Source organism: Mustela erminea, chromosome 5, assembly GCF_009829155.1.
Source record: "Mustela erminea isolate mMusErm1 chromosome 5, mMusErm1.Pri, whole genome shotgun sequence".
NCBI classification, from domain to species: Eukaryota; Metazoa; Chordata; class Mammalia; order Carnivora; family Mustelidae; genus Mustela; species Mustela erminea.
Window position 1 is genome coordinate 41,183,464 of NC_045618.1, and position 24,016 is coordinate 41,207,479.

At 45.0% G+C, this 24,016-nt stretch overlaps 1 protein-coding gene across 14 annotated transcripts in view; it reads left to right on the forward strand.

Annotated features, from left to right (window-relative positions):
• GCNT3 (glucosaminyl (N-acetyl) transferase 3, mucin type) overlaps nucleotides 1-18,191 on the forward strand; it is a 37,094-nt gene extending 18,903 nt beyond the window's left edge. For 3 of the 14 annotated variants that reach the window (XM_032342715.1, XM_032342714.1, XM_032342716.1), the window contains exons 2-3: nucleotides 8,704-8,892; nucleotides 10,219-12,480. In XM_032342715.1, the coding sequence (XP_032198606.1) occupies nucleotides 10,279-11,595 (1,317 nt within the window). In that variant the 5' untranslated portion in view covers nucleotides 8,704-8,892; nucleotides 10,219-10,278 and the 3' untranslated portion in view covers nucleotides 11,596-12,480. The other 11 variants (XR_004285692.1, XM_032342707.1, XM_032342717.1 and 8 more) reach the window with 11 other exon arrangements.
• Nucleotides 18,192-24,016: the final 5,825 nt, after the last annotated feature.

A 24,016-nucleotide genomic window follows, 5' to 3' on the forward strand; every position in this document is an offset into this window, starting at 1 on the left:
AGGTGGTTCAAAACTGGTGAAATGGTGCCATGCATTACTTTCAACTCATGGCTTCCATTTTCAGTGTTGCCTTTAAGTCTTCGATGGCTGCTGAAGCTCCAGCCATTGACGTCTGCATTCATGACTTCCCAAAGAAGGAAAAGAAGAAGGGCTCAGTCTCTCCTTTTTCTTTTTAAATTTATTTAAATTCAATTAGCCAACATATAGTACATCGTTAGTTTTTGATGTAGTGTTCAGTGATTCATCAGTTGCATAGAACTCCCAGTGCTCATCACATCATGTGCCCTCCTTAATACCTGTCACCTGGTTATTCCATTCCCTTGTCCATCTCCCTTTCTACAACCCTCAGTTTGTTTCTGAGTCAAGGGTCTGTCATTGTTTGTCTCTGTGATTTCTTCCCATTTAGTTTTCTTTCCCTTCCCCTATGATCCTCTGTGCTATTTATTATGTTCCACATATGAGAGAAACCGTATGATAATTGTCTTTCTCTGATTGACTTATTTTACTTAGCATAATCCCCCTCCAGTTCCATCCTAGTGGTTGCAAATGGTGGGTATTTATCCTTTCTGATATTAGCCTCTCCTTTAAAAAAAAAAATATTTATTTATTTATTTGACAGGGATCACAAGGAGGCAGAGGCTGGCAGAGAGAGAGGAAGAGAAGCAGGCTCCCCGCTGAGCAGAGAGCCCGATGTGAAGCTCCATCCCAGGACCCTGGGATCATGACCTGAGCCAAAGGCAGAGGCTTAACCCACTGAGCCACCCAGGTGCCCCTAGCCTCTCCTTTTTGAAGAACTTCCCCAGGAGTCCCATTTCTCACTTCCAGTGATATTTTTGTTTATGGTTTCCATATAGTCAGATCTGTCTTGGTTTTGTTTTTAATCTTATGGTCTTGGTATAATACTAAAAAGAACTTCCTCAACTAAAAAGAACTTCCTCACTTAGGTATCATAAAAATGTTAAAATCCCTTCTAAGCATTACAGGTGCTTATACTTTCCACTATGTTGATAGAAATGAGAAGAGGAAGGATTCTAAGCCAGAATATTCTTTCAGTGTTACTATGTATGTAGTGGGCAAATTTTAAATAAATCCTTACTTGAAACATCTAGTCTTCTGGATGTTTGAAAGTGAACCACATGTTAGGAGTAGAGTAGCAACACCCTTTCTTGTTAATTTACAGGAATGTTTGTATTTTGGGAATGGAGTTGTTAAACTTGATGTCTTGGAGCGTATGCTGACTGTTCACTGGGGTCACTAGGGGCTGGGGATGGGGGCAGGGAAGGAAGTGAGGAGAAAAGGGTTCTGTGCCCATGAGTCTTAAAGATCTGTATGTGCGTTTTAGTTAATGTTGCTGTGTGTCAAAGGATAAACAAGTCCTAATATTCAAAGTATATTAAAAGTAGAGGTAGTAAAATACTCCCTTTATGAATGCCTTTTTGTTAGTTTTTAGGAAGGACTGTTCTGGGACTGTCTGTCAATCACCTCTTAGAGCTAGATGTAGTCCTATGCTTGGTCATTAAAATGGTGGAGGGAGCAGAGGAGAGGTGAAAGGAAGGGCTTTTTGCTAGTTCTCTCCACAGATGGAAGACCATTTTAGGTTATAACCATAGGTCTGGATGTGCATTTTGATGAAGTCCCTGTGTTTGTTGTGGACAAGTGTCATCATTTTGTAACATCTAAGCTTTTTGGATGTCCTGAGGTGACAATGTATGATATAATGTACAGCTAGTGAGTCAACCAATTTATAAGTTTCTTTTTGTTATCATTGATAGGAAAGAAGCATCTTGGACATGGAACTGTTACGCTGTCTCAGAAATGTGAGGACTTACAAGGTTGGCAGCAGAGGGGCAGGAGGAAGTATAGAGGGAGAGCTGTATGCGGATGCGTTCATACTTACATTGTAATAACTGTTAATGTGTGTGTGTCTCTTTGGCTGTACTATAGGAATACATTAAGTGATTCAATGGAAACATACCCCGTTGCTAATATTTGAATAGTATAGATTGGATAATGAATTCTTTTAGAAGCATTATACATTGTGTACTCTTACTTATGTCTGTTTTAATTGAACATTAAGGGAATGCAGTATTTTAATGGTAACCCTGCCAGTATCTTTATCTAGAGGCCTATTGCCATTTTTGTCTTTTCTGAAATCTTTGTCATCAAGAAAGGCAGGATTACACTTTTTTCTTTCAGATGGAGTTGGGTGTAGTGTATTCTTGGTTATCGAATACTCATAGTTTGAGGACTTTGAAGTGATAAATATTCATGGTGTGTAAAAAAGCATGATACATAACTACAATCTTAATTACATTAAAATGCTTACTTTTGTAGATACACACATGGGACCTAGAAGTCAAACTGTAAACTGCTTGTGATTACGGATGACTTTGTTCTTTGTTTCTTATGTTTTTCAATTTCCTTTTATGCACATGTTAACTTTTAAAAAATAAATTTTTTAAAACCTTAAATTCTATATACTATCTGGAAATTTTGGAACTGTTTTTTTTTTCTTTTTTGAATTTTTAATTTTTTTTAAAAAGATTTTACTTATTTATCAGAGAGAGCACAAGCCAGGGCAGAGGTAGGGAGAGGCAGAGGGAGAAGCAGACTTCTTGCTGATCAGGGAGCCCAACGCGGGGCTTAATCCCAGGACCTTGGGGTCATGACCTGAGCCAAAGGCAGAGCACAAGAGCTGGGGGGAAAGGGGCATCTTTCTGGACCTTTTAACTTCTGGGAATCTGGTATACCCATTGCATACCTCCATTTGCACTCACACATGGCATTATTATCTATTTTCACATATTTCTTTCACATAAGACTATGAGCAGCTTGAAAATAGAGTCTTTTTTTTTTAAGATTTTATTTATTTATTTGAGAGAGAGAGAGTAAAAGCAGGGAGGGCGGCGGGAGAAGGAGAAGCAAGGTCCCTGCTGAGCAGGGATCCTGACTTGGGGCTCGATCCCAGGACCTCGGGATCATACCTTAGCCCTAAGGCAGATGCTTAGTCCACTGAGCCATCCAATGTGCCCCAAAAGTAGAGACTGTCTTAATCAACTCTGTATCTCTGGCATTTAATCTTAGCAACCTCCTCAGTCAACAGCTGTTAAGTGGGGTGAATGCGGGAAGCACTGCCATGTCATGTACCATTTATTGTTGGTTCCATTTAGGTTCCTTCTTAAGGACACAGTGGGAGGCACCTTGATCCCATCATTAACATGCTCCCGAATCTCTTTTGGCAGGTTATTTTTTTTTAAAGATTTTATTTATTTAATTGACAGAGATCACAAGTAGGCAGAGAGGCAGGCAGAGAGAGAGGGGGAAGCAGGCTCCCTGCTGAGCAGAGAGCCCGATGTGGGGCTCGATCCCAGCACCCTGAGATCATGACCTGAGCTGAAGGCAGAGGCTTAACCCACTGAGCCACCCAGGCACCCTTGGCAGGCTATTTTGGAGGACGTTTCCTAAGCAAAATTAATCCATTGACTCCTATTTGGATTTTGGTTCTCTTCAGCTTGCTGGATCCCATTTTCGTGCACAGCTTACATCCAAGAGTCTCGACCCAGTAGTTCCAGTAACTACAGGTGACCCTCACCAGCACTGGGGCTTAGAGTTGCTGCCCCTCCTCCCACCACACAGTCAAAACTCCACGTCTAACTTCCGACACCCCCAAAACTTAACTAAGAGCCTAGTGTGGACCAGAGCCTTACAGATAACATCAGCTGTAGCTGAACATGTATTCTGTATGTTGTGAGTATTGTATGCTGTATGCTTACTCTGGAGTAAGCTAGAGAAGAGAAAATGTTATGTGGAACCTCGTAAGGAAGAGAGAACAGGCATCCTGTTTTACTGAACTGTAAGAAATCCGCAGGTCCGTGGACCGCAGGACCTCCAAACTGTCCTGGTCAAGGGACAGCCTCGGAGCCGTAAGCCGTAGTTCCAAGGCTCTAGTACTTAGAGCACCCTCTCAGGGACACAGAGGCCGCTGTCCATTCAGGAAACATTTGGGGGAATCTACCATCTGCGGGGCGCCCCCCTAGGCTGGGTGGGAAGGCAGAGCTGAGTCAGGAGCTCAGGATGCCGCAGAGGTCAAGTGCCTTTTGACAGGTTTAGGACTGAGCCCATAGAACACGTGGCTGTGGCTCCCCGCTGGGTCTGTGTGCTGAGGGGTGGGCAGCCCCACCCAAAGTTGGGGGCCTGGGGACAGAGGGAGCACATACATCCTTCACAGTTCAGCAGACGGTCTGCCTTGGGACTGTGAGCAGGAAGGAGCCTGTGGGATTGTGTCCCCCTGAGGACATGGCTTTCTTTCCTACTCTGGAAAGTCTCTGCGTTTAATAAATAGGTACAGACTGAATTCTGTGGGGTGAGGGGGTGTCTTTTTTCTTTCTTGAATTGCTGTTCCCTTCTGCTCTGGGCTGTGGGGCGTGTGCAGGGGGAGGGCCTGGCGAGCAGGCTGCCAGCCCTGATGGAGACAGAGTTGGTCCTGTTGGGTCTTTTAACCACTTCTGTTTGGCCGGATAGCACAGCCCCATTTCCCCCAGGAACCCCCAGACCTAGAACCTGTGATAGAAGCTCAAAGCACCGCAACCTCGTCTTCCTCAGAACCTTTGGCTCCCTTCAAACCCCTGCTCCGGCCGATCGGTAACACATTAACTTGGCTTACTGCCTGCTTATCTGCTCTTCCGTCTGCCTCCCTGAGTCACATTCTCCTCTCCATCAGTCAGGGACGTGGCCCTTGCTGTCCGCGGGCCCCGGGTGGTGGTTCTCTCCTGGGAAGCCTTAGAGTTCTCATGTCGACCGTGCTGGGCGCGGAGCGAGAAAGGACGTGATTTCCGGGAGCTGCAGCCTAATGAGAAGACGAAGCCGATACCTCCCAGAGGTAAACACCATCCCGTAGAATAAGTGGAAGGGGAAATCTGCCAATTTGTGAATCCAGTGTAAAGTGGTTGGATTCTGGGACCCCTGGGTGGCTCTGTGGGTGAAGCAGCTGCCTTCGGCTCAGGTCACGGTCCCAGCGTCCTGGGCTGGGTCCCATCGGGCTCCTTGCTCCGAGGGGAGCCTGCTTCTCCCTCTGCCTCTGGCTGCCTCTCTGCCTGCCTGTACTCTCTGTGTCGCTCTGACAAATAAATAAAATCTTAAAAAAAAAAAAATACAGGGGTTGGATTCTGGCTACCCTGACCCTCCTCTGACCCTATTGTTAAGACAGTAGGGGCCCCCGACCCTCCATCTGCATTAATGCTAAACTCCTCTGGAGTCTTCCAGATTCACCCTGATGAGCCCGACTTAGTTTCTCCATTCCATTTCTCCATTCCATTCTTGGTAGAAGTCCCGGCCCTTCCCGCAGACATGTAAGGATTTATGATTCAGAGCTCAGGGGATGCGAACAAAGCTTTTTGCCCAGTGGGGAGTCTCAACTCCTGAGTCTTACTGTTTTCTGAAGTAGCAAAGATAGCTACGGTCGTCGTGGGAATTCAGACCTGTGTTGGACAATCTTATGATCTGGATTCATGTTGCTTTTATTTTTGATAGTCTAGAAAGGTGAGTGCTGTTATCATTTTCAGTGCTTGGGACTTCTAGCTATCTTCCTGTCATCCTGAACTCTCAGACACTTTTGCCTCCAGGATCCTCTCGCTCTGCTTTCTTATGTCAGCAGGGGTAAAAGAAGTCCTAATGACGGGGCTTCGGGTCCCGGGTCCGGGTTCCTGCCTTGAAAACAGCCTGGCTCCCAGGCATTCCGGAACTGAGCCCTCCCTCTTGCCTATGCTCTACCTTCTCCTCAAGGCCAGCATGGACTTAAAGTGTGGAAGCTGTGACCATGCCGAATATCTGTCCAAGGGATCTCTACAGGTAGCCTGGCTCATGACTCTCCTGTACCTCCAGCCATCCTGTCCCCTTTGCCTGCCCTTCCTGGTCTCAGCTGCAGCTCACCCCTCCTCTCTGCAGTGCTCCTGCCCACCACTTACAACACAGTTGTAACAGGGAGGGCATGGAGAAGGGGACGAGCTCAAGTCTTTTTGCTGGTCTACCCTTCTGGCCACATTACCAGCATCAATACTGTTGCTTGGTCCACAGTTCAAGAATGCTAATAGTACCCTTCTTGAGCTATTCTGTGAATATAAGAGGCCTTTGAGGGCTGGCTTGGGAGCCTCTGTGACCTTCCTCAATGGCCTGCTTGGTGCCAGATATTAAGCCATGTGTTATCATGTTTAATCCTCACAACCGTCCTATAAAATAGGTATTGGTATCTGTCCCAGTTACACAAAGGAAGTCAGTGAAGCATAGATGGATTACATCATTTGCCTGTGATCCTGCAGCTAGAAAGAGACAGAGCCAGGATTCAGACTTTGCTCTCTTGCCAAAACCCAGGTGTGCCTGTAACTACTACCCACTTGGTATTACTAATATGTAGAATATCTCAACAAGCTCTATCTACAGTTTAATTTTTTAATTTAAATTCATTTAACATGCAATGTATTATTAGTTTCAGGGGTAGAATTTAGCGATTCACCTGTTGCTTGGAACACCCAGTGCTCATTACATCACATGAGCTCCTTAATGTCCATCACCCAGTTACCCCCTCCCCCAACCCCGCTCCCTTCAGGAAGCCCTCAGTTTGTTTCCTAGAGTTAAGAGTCTCTCGTGGTTTGCCTCCCTCCGATTTTGTCTTATTTTACTATGTGTTAATATTATATTAGCATATATTTAACAAGAGTGGATACTTACTTTGGTTACCTTAATCAAATATTCAGAATGTTTTCTTTTTACTGAGAGATTCTGTGATATGATTTTTATGGGAAAGAAGGTGGGACTTTGAGGGGGCCCATTGAAGAAAAGTCACATAGAAAGAAATTGGAGAGATTTTTGTAGATTCTCTGATACCTGAACCAGCATTTGCCCTTTAACCATGTTTGCCTCAGAAATGTTACAGCTCAAAACCGAGAGCCACACAGACTCTGAATGATGGAAGCTGAGAGAAGACAGAGCCCAAGGAGCGGGGCCAGTAAAAGAGGGAGCACAGATGACCCTATATAGCTCCCCTGCCATTGGTCTGTCTCCATCTATAGTCAGAAGCAGGAAGAAGAGGCCTAAAAAAAGAAAAGACCTAAGTTCCCTAGGCTGTACTGGAAGCCGCATAAACAATTCCTGTAGGAATACGGTAACTGTGACTGATCTCCGTTCTTATGCTGTTGCCCTCATACGAAGCCCACATTTTGGAATCAGCTAGGATTTCTGTATTGCCGGCTCTGCCCCCTATTAGGCTCGGCCAACAGGGGGCGCTGGAGGGAGCCAGTAGGACTGAAGGCGCGATTTCCTGCTGGCTTCCTGTCCACTTCCTGCTTCTGTGAGCATCACCATGTCAACGCCTGTTTACCTCCCAGAGGCAGTTTCTTTATGTAACTGCACTGAATCCAGTTACAGTAACGGTGGGCAAAGACGTCAGCCGCCTCAGGAGAGGTTGGGATCTCAGCCTGGGAGCGGCCCTCTGAGGACAGAGACCCCAGTCCCCATTGAGTAGTTGGTGGCGTACTCATCTCAGAGGTCTTGCGTTTCAGCTTGTTGGCACCCATCTAACCAAATTTTAAATTAAAAAATTCCCAAATCTTGTCTTCATTCCTCCAGCCTGGGAGTGGTAACTACCTCCAGCAATTGCTACTTCCCTAATTTAGGGTGTCCTAACACGCCCTCCCTCTGCCCTGCAGTTCCCTACTTAACTTTATAGCTACTTAAGTTCTTTATATTAAATTTGCTCTCTCAAATATTTGGCGAGGAATGCTGCTTTGTTAGAGTGGGGGCTGGGTTCAGGAGAGAAACTGGCAAATCCCAGTGACAGCGGCTTTGAAGAAGGCGTTTCCCACCCCGTGGGGCTCTCACTGAAGGTCCATTTCTTCCACTGCCAAGACCCTAGACTCACAGGCATTAGTGAGTGAGAACTGGAAGCCTGTGGGTATTTCTACAGCTCACATTGAACAGTAATGAAGGGCAGGCAAATGGATTTTTTTTTTTTTTAAAAAAAGCAGTTGGCATTGGAGAAAAAACTGGTTTTTAAGGATTTTTTTAAGGTTTTAAAAAAAACTTTTTCATTTTTTTGGGTTTTGGGTTTTTTTTTTTTTTTTTTTTGTCTTGTTTTTTTATTGCTTCACTCTTGTAATGTACAGGGGGAAAAAGAGGAGTAACTTAATTTCCAGGCCAAAAGAAGGCAAGGGCATACCTGTGTTTCTATGGTTCCTGCTAAGCGGAAAAGGGGCAGGAAAGCTTTCAAGTTCTTGGGTGAGCACTGACAGGTGTTTATGAATAGTTTTGTGGCAGGAGAGCAGGTTACAAACTGGGCTGTTCTGGTTGAAATACCTGTTTGCGGGGCACCTGGGTGACTCTTGGTTTCAGCTCAGATCATGATCTCAGGGTCCTGGGGTTGAGCCCTGTGCGGGGCTCCCTGCTCAGCAGGGAGTCTGCTGCTCCTTCTCCTCCTGCTGCTCCCCCTGCTTGTGCTCGCTCTCTCTCTGTCAAATAATAAGTGAAATCTTAAAGAAAAAAAAAAACCTGCTTGTATATATACAGCCAGCATTTTCTTCCTGCCTTATTCGCCTCCCTGAATGACTAGTGCCTGAGAATGTGCTCCTGACTCTCCGTCAGCTTGTGCTCAAGTCTGAGAGCAGGAAGCTAGAAGGTGAGTGATAGAGCCACCTGCTGCTCTCTCCTTTGCAGAGACTGAGAAGGAGCCTGAGACGGGTCGTGGACATCCTGTGAATATCAGATACCATATTTTGGAGGGGTTAGAAGAAGGGGATATGGTGTTCACATTTGCTTCCACGGATTCCAATCAATCTTCCCTTGGAAACACACACACCCTGGCAAGTGATCTTTCCTAAGCAAGAGCAAAGCTATTTTAAAAAGGTGAGAATTTTCTTAATCTTTCATTTTTCCTTCTTCTTAGTTTCCTGTAAAAAGTTAGGAACAAGAAGGACACAACCTTATGCTTAGAAAGAGGACATGACAAGGGAAAACAGTCTTTGTCAGGAGGATTTGTCACATTTTGTTTCTTTCTAGTAAGGATTTTTTTTTTCTCTATAGCATCTGGTTTTCTTTGATGGGATCCAGAACCCTGTATTGTATTATTTAAAAGGTGACTGTGGTTTGGAGGAAGAAGTATTGGGCTTGCAGACAAAAAAAAATTGGGGAGAAGGGGTGTGGGGCTAAGTCCCCTAGTTGCGTCTTAAAATATACATGACCTTTGGTAAGTTAGTTAGCATTTGTTTTCCTATCTGTGAAAGAGGCCTAGGAATACTACACTTCAGGTACGTTGCAAAGATTAAATTGGACAATGTCAAGAAATATTTTTGGCCCGTACAAAGCAAACATTAACTACTATATATGCATAGCTCTGTGTGTCTCTGACTGTAGATATATTTTGAATTTGGATAGACTGGGTTATCTATATGAATGATTACAATGCATTTGTTGGATCATATCCAGTTTTTTTGTACTTTTTCAAGAAAAATTTTTTTGTTGTTGTTAAAGAAGGGTGGGCTAGATACCACATCTACCCAGTGAATTCTGTGGGGTGCAAACAGCCCAATGCACGAATTGCCAAACAAGAGCAAGAAATGTACTTTTATCTTATTTATTTATTTTTTAAGAGTTTATTTATTTTTAAATAATCTCCACGTGGGACTCAAACTTATGACCCTGAGATCAAGAGTTTCATGCTCTCTCAACTGAGTCAGCCAGGTGCCCCAGTACATTTTCTTCTAAGAGGCTTTGGATCTTTGGATTTCTAGAACAGATGCTTGAGAGTCTGAATTTCATGGAGTGTCTCCCTAGACTGATTAGAAATTCTCAGCCCCAGATAAGAGCTATACTAGAAACAGGGTTTTGGCGGGGGTTGGGGTGGGGGGAGGTGGAGGAAAGAGAGGCAGGCAGGGATTTCCTCTTACTCATTACACCCCAGTGGCAGCAGGTGCTCTGTTCTGTGCCCTTTCCTTGTCTCTTGGGGTGGAGGTGTATCCAGACCTCGATCCCAGCATGAACGGCTTGTTTGTAGGGTCAGATTATAGAACTCTGTCAACAAGCCAGGGGTAAGAGGTTCCTAGGCAGGTCTTGACTGAGGATATTTGTATAGAGAAGAAATACCTTTTTGCCATCCCTCTGGAGTTGAGCTTGGTGTTCCTGTGAATACATTCAGGGTTCATTTGTAATCGAAGGCATTTTGTTCTGTCCAAGGATCCCATCCTCTTCCTCCTTCCCTGTGCCCCAGCTCCACTGGTTTCTCATTCCTTGAAGATGGTTTGGTGGAAGAAGCGGCTCTGCCGCCAGCATCACCTGTGGGCCCTGGGCTGCTATATGCTGCTGGCTGTGGTTGCTCTGAGGTTTTCTCTCCGACTGAAATGTGACTTTGATTCCGTGGATCTGGAGTCCCGGGTCTTTCAGAGCCAGCACTGTAGGGACATCCTGTACAAGTCCCTGAAGCTGCCAGCGAAGAGAACCATCAACTGTTCTGGAATCATCCGAGGGGACCAGCAAGCGGTGACGGAGGCTCTCCTGGACAACCTGGAGGTCAAGAAGAAGCGGGAGCCTTTCACAGACACTGACTACCTGAACATGACCAGGGACTGTGAGCACTTTAAGACTGAGCGGAAGTTCCTGCGGTTCCCTCTGAGCAAAGAAGAGTTAGACTTCCCTATCGCGTACTCTATGGTGGTCCATGAGAAGATAGAGAACTTCGAAAGACTGCTGCGAGCTTTGTATGCTCCTCAGAACGTATACTGTGTCCACGTGGATGAGAAATCCCCAGAAACTTTCAAAGAGGCAGTCAAGGCAATTGTGTCATGCTTCCCAAATGTCTTCATAGCCAGTAAGTTGGTTCGGGTGGTTTATGCCTCTTGGTCCAGGGTGCAGGCCGACCTCAACTGTATGGAGGACTTGCTCCAGAGCTCAGTGCCGTGGAAATACTTGCTGAATACGTGTGGGACGGACTTTCCTATAAAGACCAATGCCGAGATGGTCCTGGCCCTCAAGTTGTTGAACGGGAAGAACAGTATGGAGTCAGAAAAGCCTACGGAGTACAAAAGGTCTCGCTGGACCTATCACTATGAGGTGACAGACACACTGTCCATAACCAGCAAGATGAAGGATCCCCCGCCAGATAATATACCTATGTTCACGGGGAATGCCTATATTGTGGCTTCTCGAGACTTTGTCCAGCATGTCCTGGAGAACCCCAAGTCCCGAAGACTGATCGAGTGGGTGAAAGACACCTATAGCCCCGATGAGCATCTGTGGGCCACCCTTCAGCGCGCACCGTGGATGCCGGGTTCTATTCCCTACCACCCCAAGTTTCACATCTCCGACATGACAGCCATTGCCAGGCTGGTCAAGTGGCAGGGCCATGAGGGAGATGTCAGTAGGGGGGCACCGTATGCACCTTGCTCGGGAACCCACCAGCGGTCTGTCTGTGTTTATGGGACTGGGGACCTGCACTGGATTCTTCAAAACCATCACCTTTTGGCTAACAAGTTTGACCCGAAGGTGGATGACAACGTTCTTCAGTGCTTAGAAGAGTACTTACGTTATAAAGCCATCTATGGGACTGATCTCTGAGATGCCCTGTCAGAGCAGTGCTACCTGTGGGACAAGAAAACATGCAAACATTCCTAGGGGGTGCTGGGACAGCGGGGAGGGGGACCAGGGCTCTGGAATCCTTGGCATCCCCAAGTCAAGGGGTTGCAGTCCCAGGTGAATGCTGGGTGTGCGCTCACCCCATTCCTAATAGCTCCCCCACTGACGTTCTCACAGAGTCAGAGTAAGATCCACCTGTTTGGGAGAGGAAGGGAGGGCAGTGTGGCAGGGGGCCCTGGATTTCCATTGAATGCTTGGTGTCTGCTTTTCTACTCTGTGGAGACGCTGGTTCTAATGATTCGAGACTCGGTAGTAGGGATGGGGTGGGACTTCAATGGAAAGAGAGGGCCTTTTGTATTATTCACTTAAAAATAAACAGCTCTTGATTCAAAGCCCTTACCTCTGCTTTTTGTCTTCTAAGCCAGAAATAAGGTAAGAGTGGAAAACTTTTTCTCGTACCTACTTGTGACATTTACAAACCCTGGTGGCTGGCAAGAGGATCTCCATTATTCCAGAATGACATGGCGAGGTGTCTAGACAACAGATTCAGACGAGTACAGAGGGACAGAACTGATTCTCTCATTATTAAAAGCCTCCCTCATTTCGCTTACATGGACAGATTCATGACTTGTCTGTAAGGGAAAAAGCCGGGCAATTCAACCAATCTGACCACCTGTATAAACTTCGGAGGCAGTTACAGCACTAATTTTGCCCGTTTCACAGCCAAAGCTTAATGTTCTGTAACAAAGATAATAGCGATTTAGATACGGTCGCCATATGTCGTTCAAACAGCAAGAATGGACTAGGACTGTCTAGCTAAAGCAGGAAGTCTGGGCATCCCAAGTTAGGCCTCGTTGGTCCAAACTCTTACTTGTGTACATGAATGGAAGCGTCACTATGTGTAGTTCTGGGATTTGTACATTTCCTCATGGGCAGACAGTTGTGTGTGTATTTCTCCGCTCCCTTCGCCCCGTAAATGTTACTCAATGAAAGATTTCTTTCTGAAGCTCCAGACACAAGTGTCAGACAATTGGAAGTCAGACTCTTCTGTGAGGGGCGAGGGATGTTCTATAAAGAGACAGGTGTATCTTAGTATAGCTGATCTTCTGCACACCCTGTGCTCTGGAAAAGGGATATATACACAGGTTAATGCAAGTTGAATGATCCAATGAGGTCATGATGTCACTATGTTCATCTCCGATTGTGAGTCACTTAATTAACTTTTTCCTCAATCGACTTTCCCTGCAACCCACGTACTCTGACGCGTGATCACTGGGTCTAACACAGTGCGTCTTCTACTTATAAATTGTTACTTTCTATAAGGTTGCAGTCCTTTGGTAACAGGCATTGCCACACCTTACTTACCTACCTTGCAGCATTGCGTCCTCCTTACCTCCTCCCAGCCCCACCAGAAGTGACCAGTGAAGAAATGTGTGTTCAGCAGATGAGCCCTGTGAGGTCTGTCCCCAGCCGTGGGGATCATGGACCTCTCCACCTACTAGCCTTTGCGACTGTCCTTGTTCCTCCTCTGATTGAGGGGGTGGGGTTTGGAAGGTGGTGCCCTGCTGCTGTGGGAAGTGCACAGAAATGTTCCCCTGAGTTCATGTGTTCTGAGAAGAGAACGCAGGTCTTTGGTCTCATGATCAACTTCTTCTCTAAGTGTTCATGGGAAGTAAATCGTAATTTAAAAATACAAACTAAAAAGATAAAAATGTGAACTTTTCATTATGGGGGGAATAATTTGTTGGAATTTTTCAAGCATAGAGATTGTCTCTAGAAATATATTTGGGTGAATAGGAGGTGCTTTTCATTTAATAACTTGAGGTCTTCCTATCAGAAGGGTCAAATTTCTCCATCATTTGTTTAGTGTATTTTAGAAATCATACGATTAAACCATCGTATCTGTTGATTTTTCCTTCCCTCTGAGTCATATCTGTTGCTTTAACCTTTGTCTGATCAAGAAAAATCATAAATGAGTTGAGCAATGATGTTTGTATTACCTCTCAAGGTCTGAATATTTCCTCTCTTTGAATTGGTAAGCATTGCTTTAATAACTGTATTTTTGTTGCACACTCTGCCTACTCTAATCTTTGCTCTTGACTGAGTGAGAATTTAAGTAAGGAAGAAAAGGTGGTTGATAACAGTCCCAACATTGTTTGGGAACAGATGGCCTGATTAATTTGGGGAGATCAAGTATTTGCATTAGAAATGGAAAGAACAGGGGTGCCTGGGTGTCTTAGTGGGTTAAAGCCTCTGCCTTCGGCTCAGGTCATGATCCCAGGGTCCAGGGATTGAGCACCACATGGGGCTCTCTGCTCAGCGGGGAGCCTGCTTCCTCCTCTCTCTCTCTCTCTGCCTGCCTCTCTGCCTACTTGTGATCTCTGTCTGTCAAATAAATAAATAAAATCTTAAAAAAAAAAAAAAAGAAATGGAAAGAACAGGGGCACGTGGATGGTTCAGTCGATCAAGCATCTGCCTTCGCTCAGGTCATGATCCAAGGGTCGGGCTCGCTGCTCGGCGGGGAGCCCACTACTCCCTCTGCCTGCTGCTTCCCCTGCTTGTGCGCAAGCTCACTCACTCTCTCTCTCTCTCTCTCTCCCTCTGTTAAATAAATAAAATCTTTAAAGAAAATTAAAAAAAAAATGGGAAGAGCAATTAAAGTACACTGCGTGCTTTAAGTACCTTAATTGGGCTGAAGGCCTGTTCTTTGCTCTTCCATTCAGTCATTTATGACAAAGCTGCTTTGTATATATAGTTCCCATTTCTATGAAGCTTGAGTGTACGACAAGGATTGATATGACTCCTGTGTTCATTCCACAAATATTAACTAAGCTCTTACTACTTACTAGGCATTGTTCTTGATGCTGGGGGATACAGCAATCAGCAAAACAAATTCTCATGCCCCTGTTGTTCACATACTAGCAGGAAACTGACTGCAAACAGATAAGTACTATATACGGACATACGTTTATTGGAAGGAGACGGCACAGGGAGAAGTTGAAGGAAGTGATAGAGACCTTAGGAGAGTGGGGTTGCAGAGGCAGCGTGCTTAACATAGTGAATGTTGGGGGCAGGGAGACCCTCCATGAGAAAGTGGCATTCGAGTCAAGATCTGAAGAGGATGAAGGAATGATCCTTGAGAATAAATGAGGGAAGAGCATTCTAGTCTCCAAAAGGAGACTTGCAAGGCCCTGAAGCAGGAGCTCGTCAGCCTCCATTGAGGAATGGCAAAGAGGCTAGTGTACATGGAGAAGAGGTAAAAGTGCAGGGAGACGGGTTCACCGTGAGGGCCCTGGTAACCTACTACATGGAATTTGTCTTTGGGCAAAACAGGTCACCGGAAGGTTTTAAGCAGAAGACTGACTGGATCTGGTTGACATTTTGATGCTGCACCGAGAACAGGCTGGTGGGGAGTTTAGTGCAGGGGTCGCAGGGAGGCCAGCTAGGAGGTTATAGCAATAATCCTGGCACCTAGTGATAGTGGCTTAGACTAGGGTTGAAGAAGTGGAAATAGTGGGAGTGGTCAGATTCTGGGAATGCTCTGAAGGTTGTTTGAGGATCTGCTGACAGGTTGACTTTGTTTCTGAGAGATGGCGGAGTTAAAAATGTCTCCAAGGGTTTTGTCCTGATCATCGTTCGGAAGGATAGAGTTTCCATTAACCAAGATGGGAAATCTTTGAGTGGGTTCTTGGGGAAGACAGGAGTTTGATGTTGCACATACAAAATTGGAGATGCCTGCACAGTGTGTACGTGACACTGGATGAAAGTCCCGAAGGAGAAAACATATAGAAGAGGCCCCCAGATGAGTTCTGGGGCTCTCCAAAATGAGAGGTCAGGGAGATAAGGCGGAACTAATAAAAGAAAGTTGGAAAGGAGCAGCTAGTGTGGTAGAATGTTCTGGAAGCATAGAGGAGAAAGTGATTTGAGAAAGAGGGAATTGATGGTCATGCCTAAAGCGGCTGAAAGTCACAGAAGATGAGGGTGAAGAAGTGACTGTTGGACTTAGCAATGCAGAAGTGACTTGGATGAGATCCACGTTTGTGGAGCGTGCAGGTGAGAATATCATTGGAGTGGTTCAAAGAGAGTATTAGAACAAATCTGGAATCAGCAAGTATAGATCATTGTTTGAGTTTTGCTTTAGCCTAGAGAAGGGGAAAAAACTACAGTAACCGAGGGATGAGAAGGTGGTCTCAAAAATGAGGAAAGTGATAGCATGTTTGTAGGTTGATGGGAAAGATCCAGTCCAGAGAAAAGGTATAGGAATGAGACGGGGGACCAGACTGTCATCCTTGTGAAGAGAGGGGGTAGTTCTGTGGGGGCGCAGGAGGCAAGGCCTGTCTTTGATGGAAGCGTGAGCAACAGTTCACCCACAGGAACAGGAGTGACCATAGGGAGGCTGGGCGTGGTTGCCCACAGATGGGTCCGTGTGGTAGCGTCAGTTTGTGGGGTGTCTTTCACTCCTTTAACATTTTCTCGGAGGTGTAAATACACCTACAGGAAAGTACAAAAGTCCCGAATCTATAGCTCAATAATTTTTACGAAGCGAACCTACCTGTGCAACTGGGGCTCAGGTCGGGAAACAGAACATTATCAGCAATCCAGAGTGCCCCTGTATCCCTTTCCAGGTCCTCCCCAGGCTGCTGCCAAGGCAACTGCAGTCCTGACACCACAGATGACCTTGTCTGCCTTTGCATATCTTGTAAGTACTATATCCTCTTTTGCTTATGGCTCTTTCGCCTCCGTGTGAGTCTTACCTATATTGCTGGGTATAGCGGTAGTTCACTTGCTCTCCCTGCCGTGTAACACTGCATCCCACGACTGTACCATACTTCTTCCCTTCTAGTGTTGAGGAACATTTGGGCTGTTTCCAGCTTTTGTCTGAGTCAGGCTTCTGCGAACCTTCTGGAACCCGTTTTATAGACAACACACATATGTCTCAGTTGGGTATGTAGCTAGGGGAGAAGCTCCCGGGCCCTACGTATCCACGTGCTGGACGTTAGTGAAGTGTCATGTCGTTTTACAACACGACCTACCCACTCAGCTCCCTCCAGCAAGGCGTGAAAGTTCCATTTGCTTCCTCGTTACCACAGGCATCCCTTGCTTTCATGTGTTTCCCTGAACTGTGCTGTTTTTATTTGTTTGTTTTTTGTTTTTGTTTTTTGCACGAATTGAGGGTCTGTGGCGATTCTGCGTCGAGGGAGTCTTGCGATGCCACTTTTCCAACAGCATTTGCTCACGTTATGTCTGCATCCCATGCTGGTAACTCTTGCAGTCCTTCGAACTTTTTTATTATTATCGCATTTGTTATGGGGATCAGCGGCTTCTTGAGATGGAAGCTACTGGTGAAGATGCCGTGAAGATTGGTGAAATGACACCAAAAGCTTTAGAATATGCCACACATTCAGTTGATAAAGCAGCAGCCAGAGGCCAGACTCCGATGTCGAAAGAAGTACCGTGCGTGAGACGCCGTCAAGCGGCATTGCAAGCAGCAGAGAAATTGTGAAAGGAAGAGTCAGCTGAGGGGGAAAACTTCATCGTTGTCTTATTTTAAGAAGCTGCCACAGACACCCCCAACTTCAGCAGCCCCCACTCTGCTCAGTCAGCAGCCATTATCAAGGCAGAGACTTTCTACCAGCAAAAATTGGCTGAAACCTCAGAGGTTGGTTAGCATTTTATTTTTTAGCAACGAAGTATTTTCAAATTAAGGTATGTTTTTCCTTCCTTCCTTCCTTCCTTCCTTCCTTCCTTCCTTCCTTCCTTCCTTCCTTCCTCCTTCCTTGATGTAATGTTGCTCACCCAACAGACCACAGTGTTGTATAATTGTTACTTTTAGATGCACTGGGAAACCAAAAATTTGACTCGCTTTATTGCAATATTTGCTATATAGCAATGGTCTGGGGCCCAACTCGCACTGTCTCTGAGGAATGCCTATATTACCCTCTGGCTTTGTCGCAGCTGCTCTGGTGAGTGGTGGTGGTATCAGATTGTGGTTTTACCTCGCATTTGATGACTAGTGATGTTAAGTAGCTTGTCCGATGTTTATTAGCCATTTGGATGTCTTGGAAGTTCTCTTTTGATGATTACCTTTATTTTGTTCAGTGAAATAAAGAGCAAGATGATTTTAGCAGATGAGGATGGAGGAGATACTGGAAGTGTTTGGGAAGAGGAGAAGGTATGATTGGATCAAATTGGAAACCAGACGAGAAGCCAGACCGAGGGGTGAAAGAGGATGGCAGGCCGCGTTACGAATCCAATGGCATTAGGGAGAGTGAGTCTAACAAGAAATTGGCCATTCATCCGCAAGAGTACAAGCATACAGAGCAGGGTTTACCCAGGTTTGTGATTTACCCCAGCATGTATGGGAGAGGGGCGAAAGAGTTGTTATGTGCAAGGGCGTGATCCTAATGATGGGCCGTGAAATTTCAGGGGTAAGGTCGGGGGATGGGATGACACTGGAATGATGCCAAGGGGAGTGCCTGGCGAGTCATGTTCTTCATGTGCTGGGACAGCTTCGAAGTGAGGGGTCAGTTCTATTTCAAGGAGTCTTGGTTTAAGGAAATGGTGACATTTGAACTCTCTTAGATCTTTTTTTTTTTAAAGATTTTATTTATTTATTTGACAGAGAGAGATCACAAGTAGGCAGAGAGGCAGGCAGAGAGAGAGGAGGAAGCAGGCTCCCTGCTGAGCAGAGAGCCCAATGTGGGACTCGATCCCAGCATCCTGAGATCACCACCCGAGCTGAAGGCAGCGGCTTAACCCACTGAGCCACCCAGCCGCCCGAACTCTCTTAGATCTTTAATTATAGATTTCTCCTTCCACTTTTTTTTTTTTTTTTGTATTTTTGGCAATTTGTTGAACAAGCTCTAGGTCTTTTCCCTCTGTAGTTCCCTACATTTGGGATTCTGCTGATAGGATGCCATCAGTTTTGATCACTGAACATATTCCTGTCCCAAATGTTTCTTGCAAACTGGTACTTAGATCTAGGCTGTAGCAGGCTCAGTTCTGAAATTTTGTCAAGAAAATGTCATAGATGGTATTTTGTATTTCTTGTTGTATCCCATCAGGAGGCACATATGTCTTTTCTCTTTTTTCTTTTTTTAAGTGATGGGATTGATTGAACTGTGGGGTTTGGACGTTGCCAGCCTGATTGTGAATTCCCCATAACCTTCTCTTACCTAAGGTAGCCATTGATGGTCATTGCTTCTATTTCATAATGGATTGCAAAATGGAGACATCTTAATTCTTTCTGTAAATTTTTCTGTAAAGCAAAACTTCTCTAACTGTATCCTTCTGCTAAAGTACAGTTATTTCCCATTGTCAGCTCTTAGAACACTGAATAGTTTACCTACTGACAAATTTGTGTACATAGAGAGGGCATCATTTTTTAGAAAGATTTATTTACTTATTTTAGAGAGAGAAAGTGTAGTGGGGGAAAGGGGCAGAGGGAGAGGGAGAATCCCAAGCAGACTCCCTGCTGAGCATGGACCCTGAGATCATGACCTGAGCTGAATGAAATCAAGAGTCAGACATTTAGCCCACTGAGCCACCCAGGCACCCCAGTGCATACTGGTATCATTTTGAATGCTTGGTTTAAAAATAATTATTTTGGTGCTCACAATGCTCCATCTTTGGCTAGTGCATTATTTTCTTTTAAAAAAATATTTATTTAAAAAATATTTATTTGACAGAGAGAAAGAGAGAGAAATCACAAGTAGGCAGAGAGAGAGAGAGAGAGAGAGAGAGAGAGAAGGGAAGCAGGTTCCCTGCCAAGCAGAGAGCCCGATGCGGGGCTCGATCCCAGGACCCTGAGATCATGACCTGAGCTGAACGCAGAGGCTTAACCTACTTAGCCACCCAAGCACCGTTGTGTTATTTTCCTGTGGCTACTGTACCGAATTACCACAAATTGGGTGGCTTAAAACAACAGAAATTGTGTTGTTTCATAGTCCTGGAGGCCAGAAACCCCAAATCAGTTCCACTGGCCTAAAATCAAGGCATCAGCAAGGCTACATGCCCTTTGAAGGCTGTAGGGGAAAACCTGTTCCTTGCCTCTTCTAGCTTCTGGCAGTTGCTGGCAGTCCTTGGCTTGCAGCCACATCACCCCAATCTCTCAGCCTCCATGGTCATGTGGCTCTCTCTTCTGTGTGGCAAATCTTCTTCTGTACCCCTCTTACAAAGGCCTATTGGATTGCATTTAGGACATATCCCGATGATCCCATATTCTCCCCATCTCAAATTACTTAATCACATTTGAGAAATCTTTGCTGTATAAGGAACATATTCCAAGGATTAGGACCCAATATCATTGGGGGCCATTATACAGCCTACTAAAGCTGGTGAGAGTCCTTTAAAGTTGGGCTTTTAAATCCCCGAAGCTCTGTGTCTTTTTGATAGGACTCCAGTGGTTTTTTTATGACTGCCTTACTTCCTGATATGAGAAGGCTTTCCAGGTTCTTTATGTATTTCTCATCCCTTACTCTTAATCAGCCATTCTGCAAGGAGGTGGGTTTGTTTGTTTGTTTGAAGTATGAATGGTATGAATGGTATTTATGAACCACAATTTGGGCATTAGGAATGCTCTTTGCTAGTCAGTGGACACAAGGAATCACAGGATGCAGGAATCGGTTGCGGGACAGTGAGAATGACTCTTCTCAAAATTAAATCTAATAACCCGCTCCCAGAAGTTTGGTTTCTGTACCTACAATTTCAGGATCTGCTGGCTGGGTTCCCAAGGGAGGAAATCTGTCCGCTAGGAAATGAACAGTGCTCTCAAGGAACTGGAAATGAGATTCCCATTTGGGCATTTTGGGTTCTTGTACCACTGAACCAATGGGAAAAGGCGCTTATTGTATTGACTGGGGTGCTTGATCTCGATTATCGAGGGAAATGTGACTGTTGCTAAACAATGGAGACAGCTCTCTGGCGTGCCTCCATAGTGCTTCCATGTTCAGTTGTTAAAAGTTAATGGAAGGCCACAGCGACTCTCCAAAGCCAGAATCAATAAGGACTTCAATCCCTCAGGAATTAAGTGTAGGGTCTCCCCAGCAGGTAAAGAACCCCAGCCAGCTAAGATTCTGACTGAGGACGACAGGAAAATGATATGGGCTGTGGGGAGGAAAAAAAAAAAAAGGATCAGAGATAACTATTTGATTTATAAAAATGAGGACTATGCCAGTTGTTTCTTTCTTACGTATTTGTACATGTTAATTACCTTCCCCCCTCTCTTCTATTAAATGTAAAATTTTGGTGGTAACTGATCTACCATTGAGTCTTAAGATTTCAGCATATCTGGGGGTGGGGCGCTGGTTTGACTTAACTAGAATTATCATCACCCAGATATTCAGAGTGACTGGTAGGGTCCTCATCTTTCTGTTGGGGGACAGATTAAGTGTATTTTGTACAGAAGGTTTTTGTGTGTGTAAATCTCTAAAGAGGCAAAAGAATGAGTATTTATGCTGAGTAGGTACAGGAGGGTGCTGAGGGCTGGGTGCTCCGTCACAAGCAACGGAAGGACAGCTGTGGGAGCCGGAGGGCTGGACCAGCACGGTGGCAGCGGCGGCTCACAGGGGTAGGCCTCCTGGCTGCTGGTCAGGCAGCGTGGCTCCCCAGTCGGGGCCTCGGTGGTGGTGACCGTGGGTCTGTTTGCTTTTTTATTCCTTCCAGTAGAAGTGATGGTATGCTGCCTCCTTAGTAGTCAGATGCACTTACCTCTTCTCTTTTGTTCCTCCAGCCCTTGGAAGCCCTTTGTAACAAACTCCCTGTATTATGTTCCTTCCATTTGAAATAATGTGGTTTCTCTTTCACAGATTGGACACTGACTGATACACTTCCTCTAACACGGGTACAGTTGGGGCCCCCCCAAACAAGCTGACGGCAGTCTTTTCTTCAGGGGTCCTACAGATTGTCAAGACGAGTAGATAATTCAATACTTAATAGGGTGGTTCAGGAATTCAGGGAAGTTTGAGAAACATGGGAAACAGAAAGATGACAGAAAGCTCCTTAGAAGCGGTGGGGCTCAAGTAGAACAGACTGCCAGGAGAGGCAGAGAGAAGACACAGGTTTTTCCCTAAGCATTGTTATTAATATTTTTAAAAAGATTTTATTTATTGATTTGACAGAGACAGCGAGAGAGAGAACACAAGCAGGGGGAGTGGGAGAGGAGAAGCAGCCTTCCTGCCAAGCAGGGAGCCTGATGCGGGGCTTGACCCCAGGACCCTGGGATCATGACCTGAGCTGAAGGCAGATGCTGAATGACTGAGCCACCCGGGTGCCCCTCTAAGCATTGCTTTTTTAAAGGTTAAAAAAATTGTGGCAAAATATACATAACAAATTTTTAAAAGAATTATTTATTTGAGATAGAGAGCATGTGCAAGTATAGGCAGGGAGCAGGGCAGAGGGAGAGGGGTAAGTGGACTCCCCACTGAGCCTGATGTGGGACTTGATCCCAGAACCCTGGGATCGTGACCTGAGCGGAAGGTACAGTTCTAACCAAATGAGCCACCCAGGCTCCCTGACTTATTTTGGAGATAGAGCGAGCATACGCACCCGCTGTGGGGAGAAGGAGTGACCGTCTTAAGCAGACTCCATTCTGAGTGCAGAGTCTGATGATGCAGGGCTCGGTCTCACAACCCTGAGATCATGACCTGAGCCAAAACCAAGAGTCAGACACTTAACTGACTGCACCCCCCAGGCACCCCTACGTCACATTAAACTTACCATCTTAACCATTTTCTTTTTTATTATTATTATTTTTATTTATTTGACACACACAGATCACAAGTAGGCAGAGAGAGAGGAGGAAGCAGGCTCCCTGTTGAGCAGAGAGCCCGATGTGGGGCTCAATCCCAGGACCCTGGGATCATGACCTGAGCCGAAGGCAGAGGCTTTAACCCACTGAGCCACCCAGGTGCCCCCATCTTAACCATTTTCAAGTGTACAGTTCACTGTGGATCACACTGTTTTGCAACCAATAGCCTAGAACCTTTTTCCTCTTGCAAAACAAATCTCTGTACCCATCAAATAACAACTAATCCTGCCAGCCCCCCAGCCCTGGTAACCACCATTCTGTCTAAATTTGATTGTTCCCGGTACCTCACAGAAGTGGGATCACACAATATCTATGCTTATATTTCACTTAGCACAAGGTCCTGAAGGCTCATCTGTGCTGGGGCATGTGTGAGAATTTCATTCAAGGGCTGAATGATCCTGCATTATGTGTGTATGTAACGGTTGTTTATCCATTCATTCACTGATAGGCACTGGGGTTGCCATCACCTTTTCACTCTTCTGAATAATGCTGTGATGAACATTGGGTCTACAAATATTTCTTCAATCTCGGCTTTTAATTCATTTGGGTATATATCCATTAGTAGAAATGCTGGATCATATGGGACTTCTACTTTAAAATTTTTGGGCAACAGCCGTACTATTTTCCATAGTAGCTGTACCGTTGTTAAGAGTCACAGCAAGTGCACAAGAGCTGCAATTTCTCTACATCTTTACCAACACTTGTATTTTGTGCTGTTTTGTTTTGATAATAGCCATCTTATTGGCTGTAAAATGGTCTTCAACACTTTAAAGATTTTGTTTTTAGCTACATAGTTTTTAAGAAGTCTGTGGTATTTGTTATCTCTTTCTGTGGTAATGTAGTGTGTCTTACTCCTATTATTTAAAAAAAATGTCTATCACTGGTTTTCAGCAAGTACATTAATACGTGCATGGTTATCTCATGTGGAGTTTATGAAGCTTCTTCACTGTTAGTTTATGGTTTTCATCAAATTTTTAAAAATTGGCCATTATTTCTTCATTTTGCTCCCTTTATGACAAAAAGAAAATTCAGGATCGATTTTATTGCTAAGTCTTCCATTTCACTAACCTTTTCTCCTGTAGTGTCTAATTTATTAATTTATCCAATGTTTTATTGTATTTATTTTTTATTTCTATTCCATTTGATTAAAACATTTTTTCTCATGTTTTTAATACTTGTACAAAACCAGCTGTTTTAACCTTTTTTTTTTTTTTTTTAAGATTTTACTTATTTACCCGACAGAGAGAGAGCACACACGCACAAGCAGTGGGGAGCCATAGGCAGAGGCAGGGGAAGAAGCAGGCTTCCTGCCGAGCATGGAGCCCAAAGCAGGGACTCGATCCCAGAACCCTGGGACCATAACCTGAGCCCAAGGCAGATGCCTCACTGACAGAGCCACCCAGGTGCATTGTTTTAATATTCTTATCTGCTGGCTCTATCATCCCTGCCTTTTCTGGGTCTTTTCCTATAGACTACTTTTTCTTCTAGTTTTACCAGTCACATTTTTCTGCTTCTTTATATGTCTCATAATGCTTTGATTAGATGCAGGACATTATGGCTGTTACATTATTGAGGATCTGGATTTTGTTTACTTAA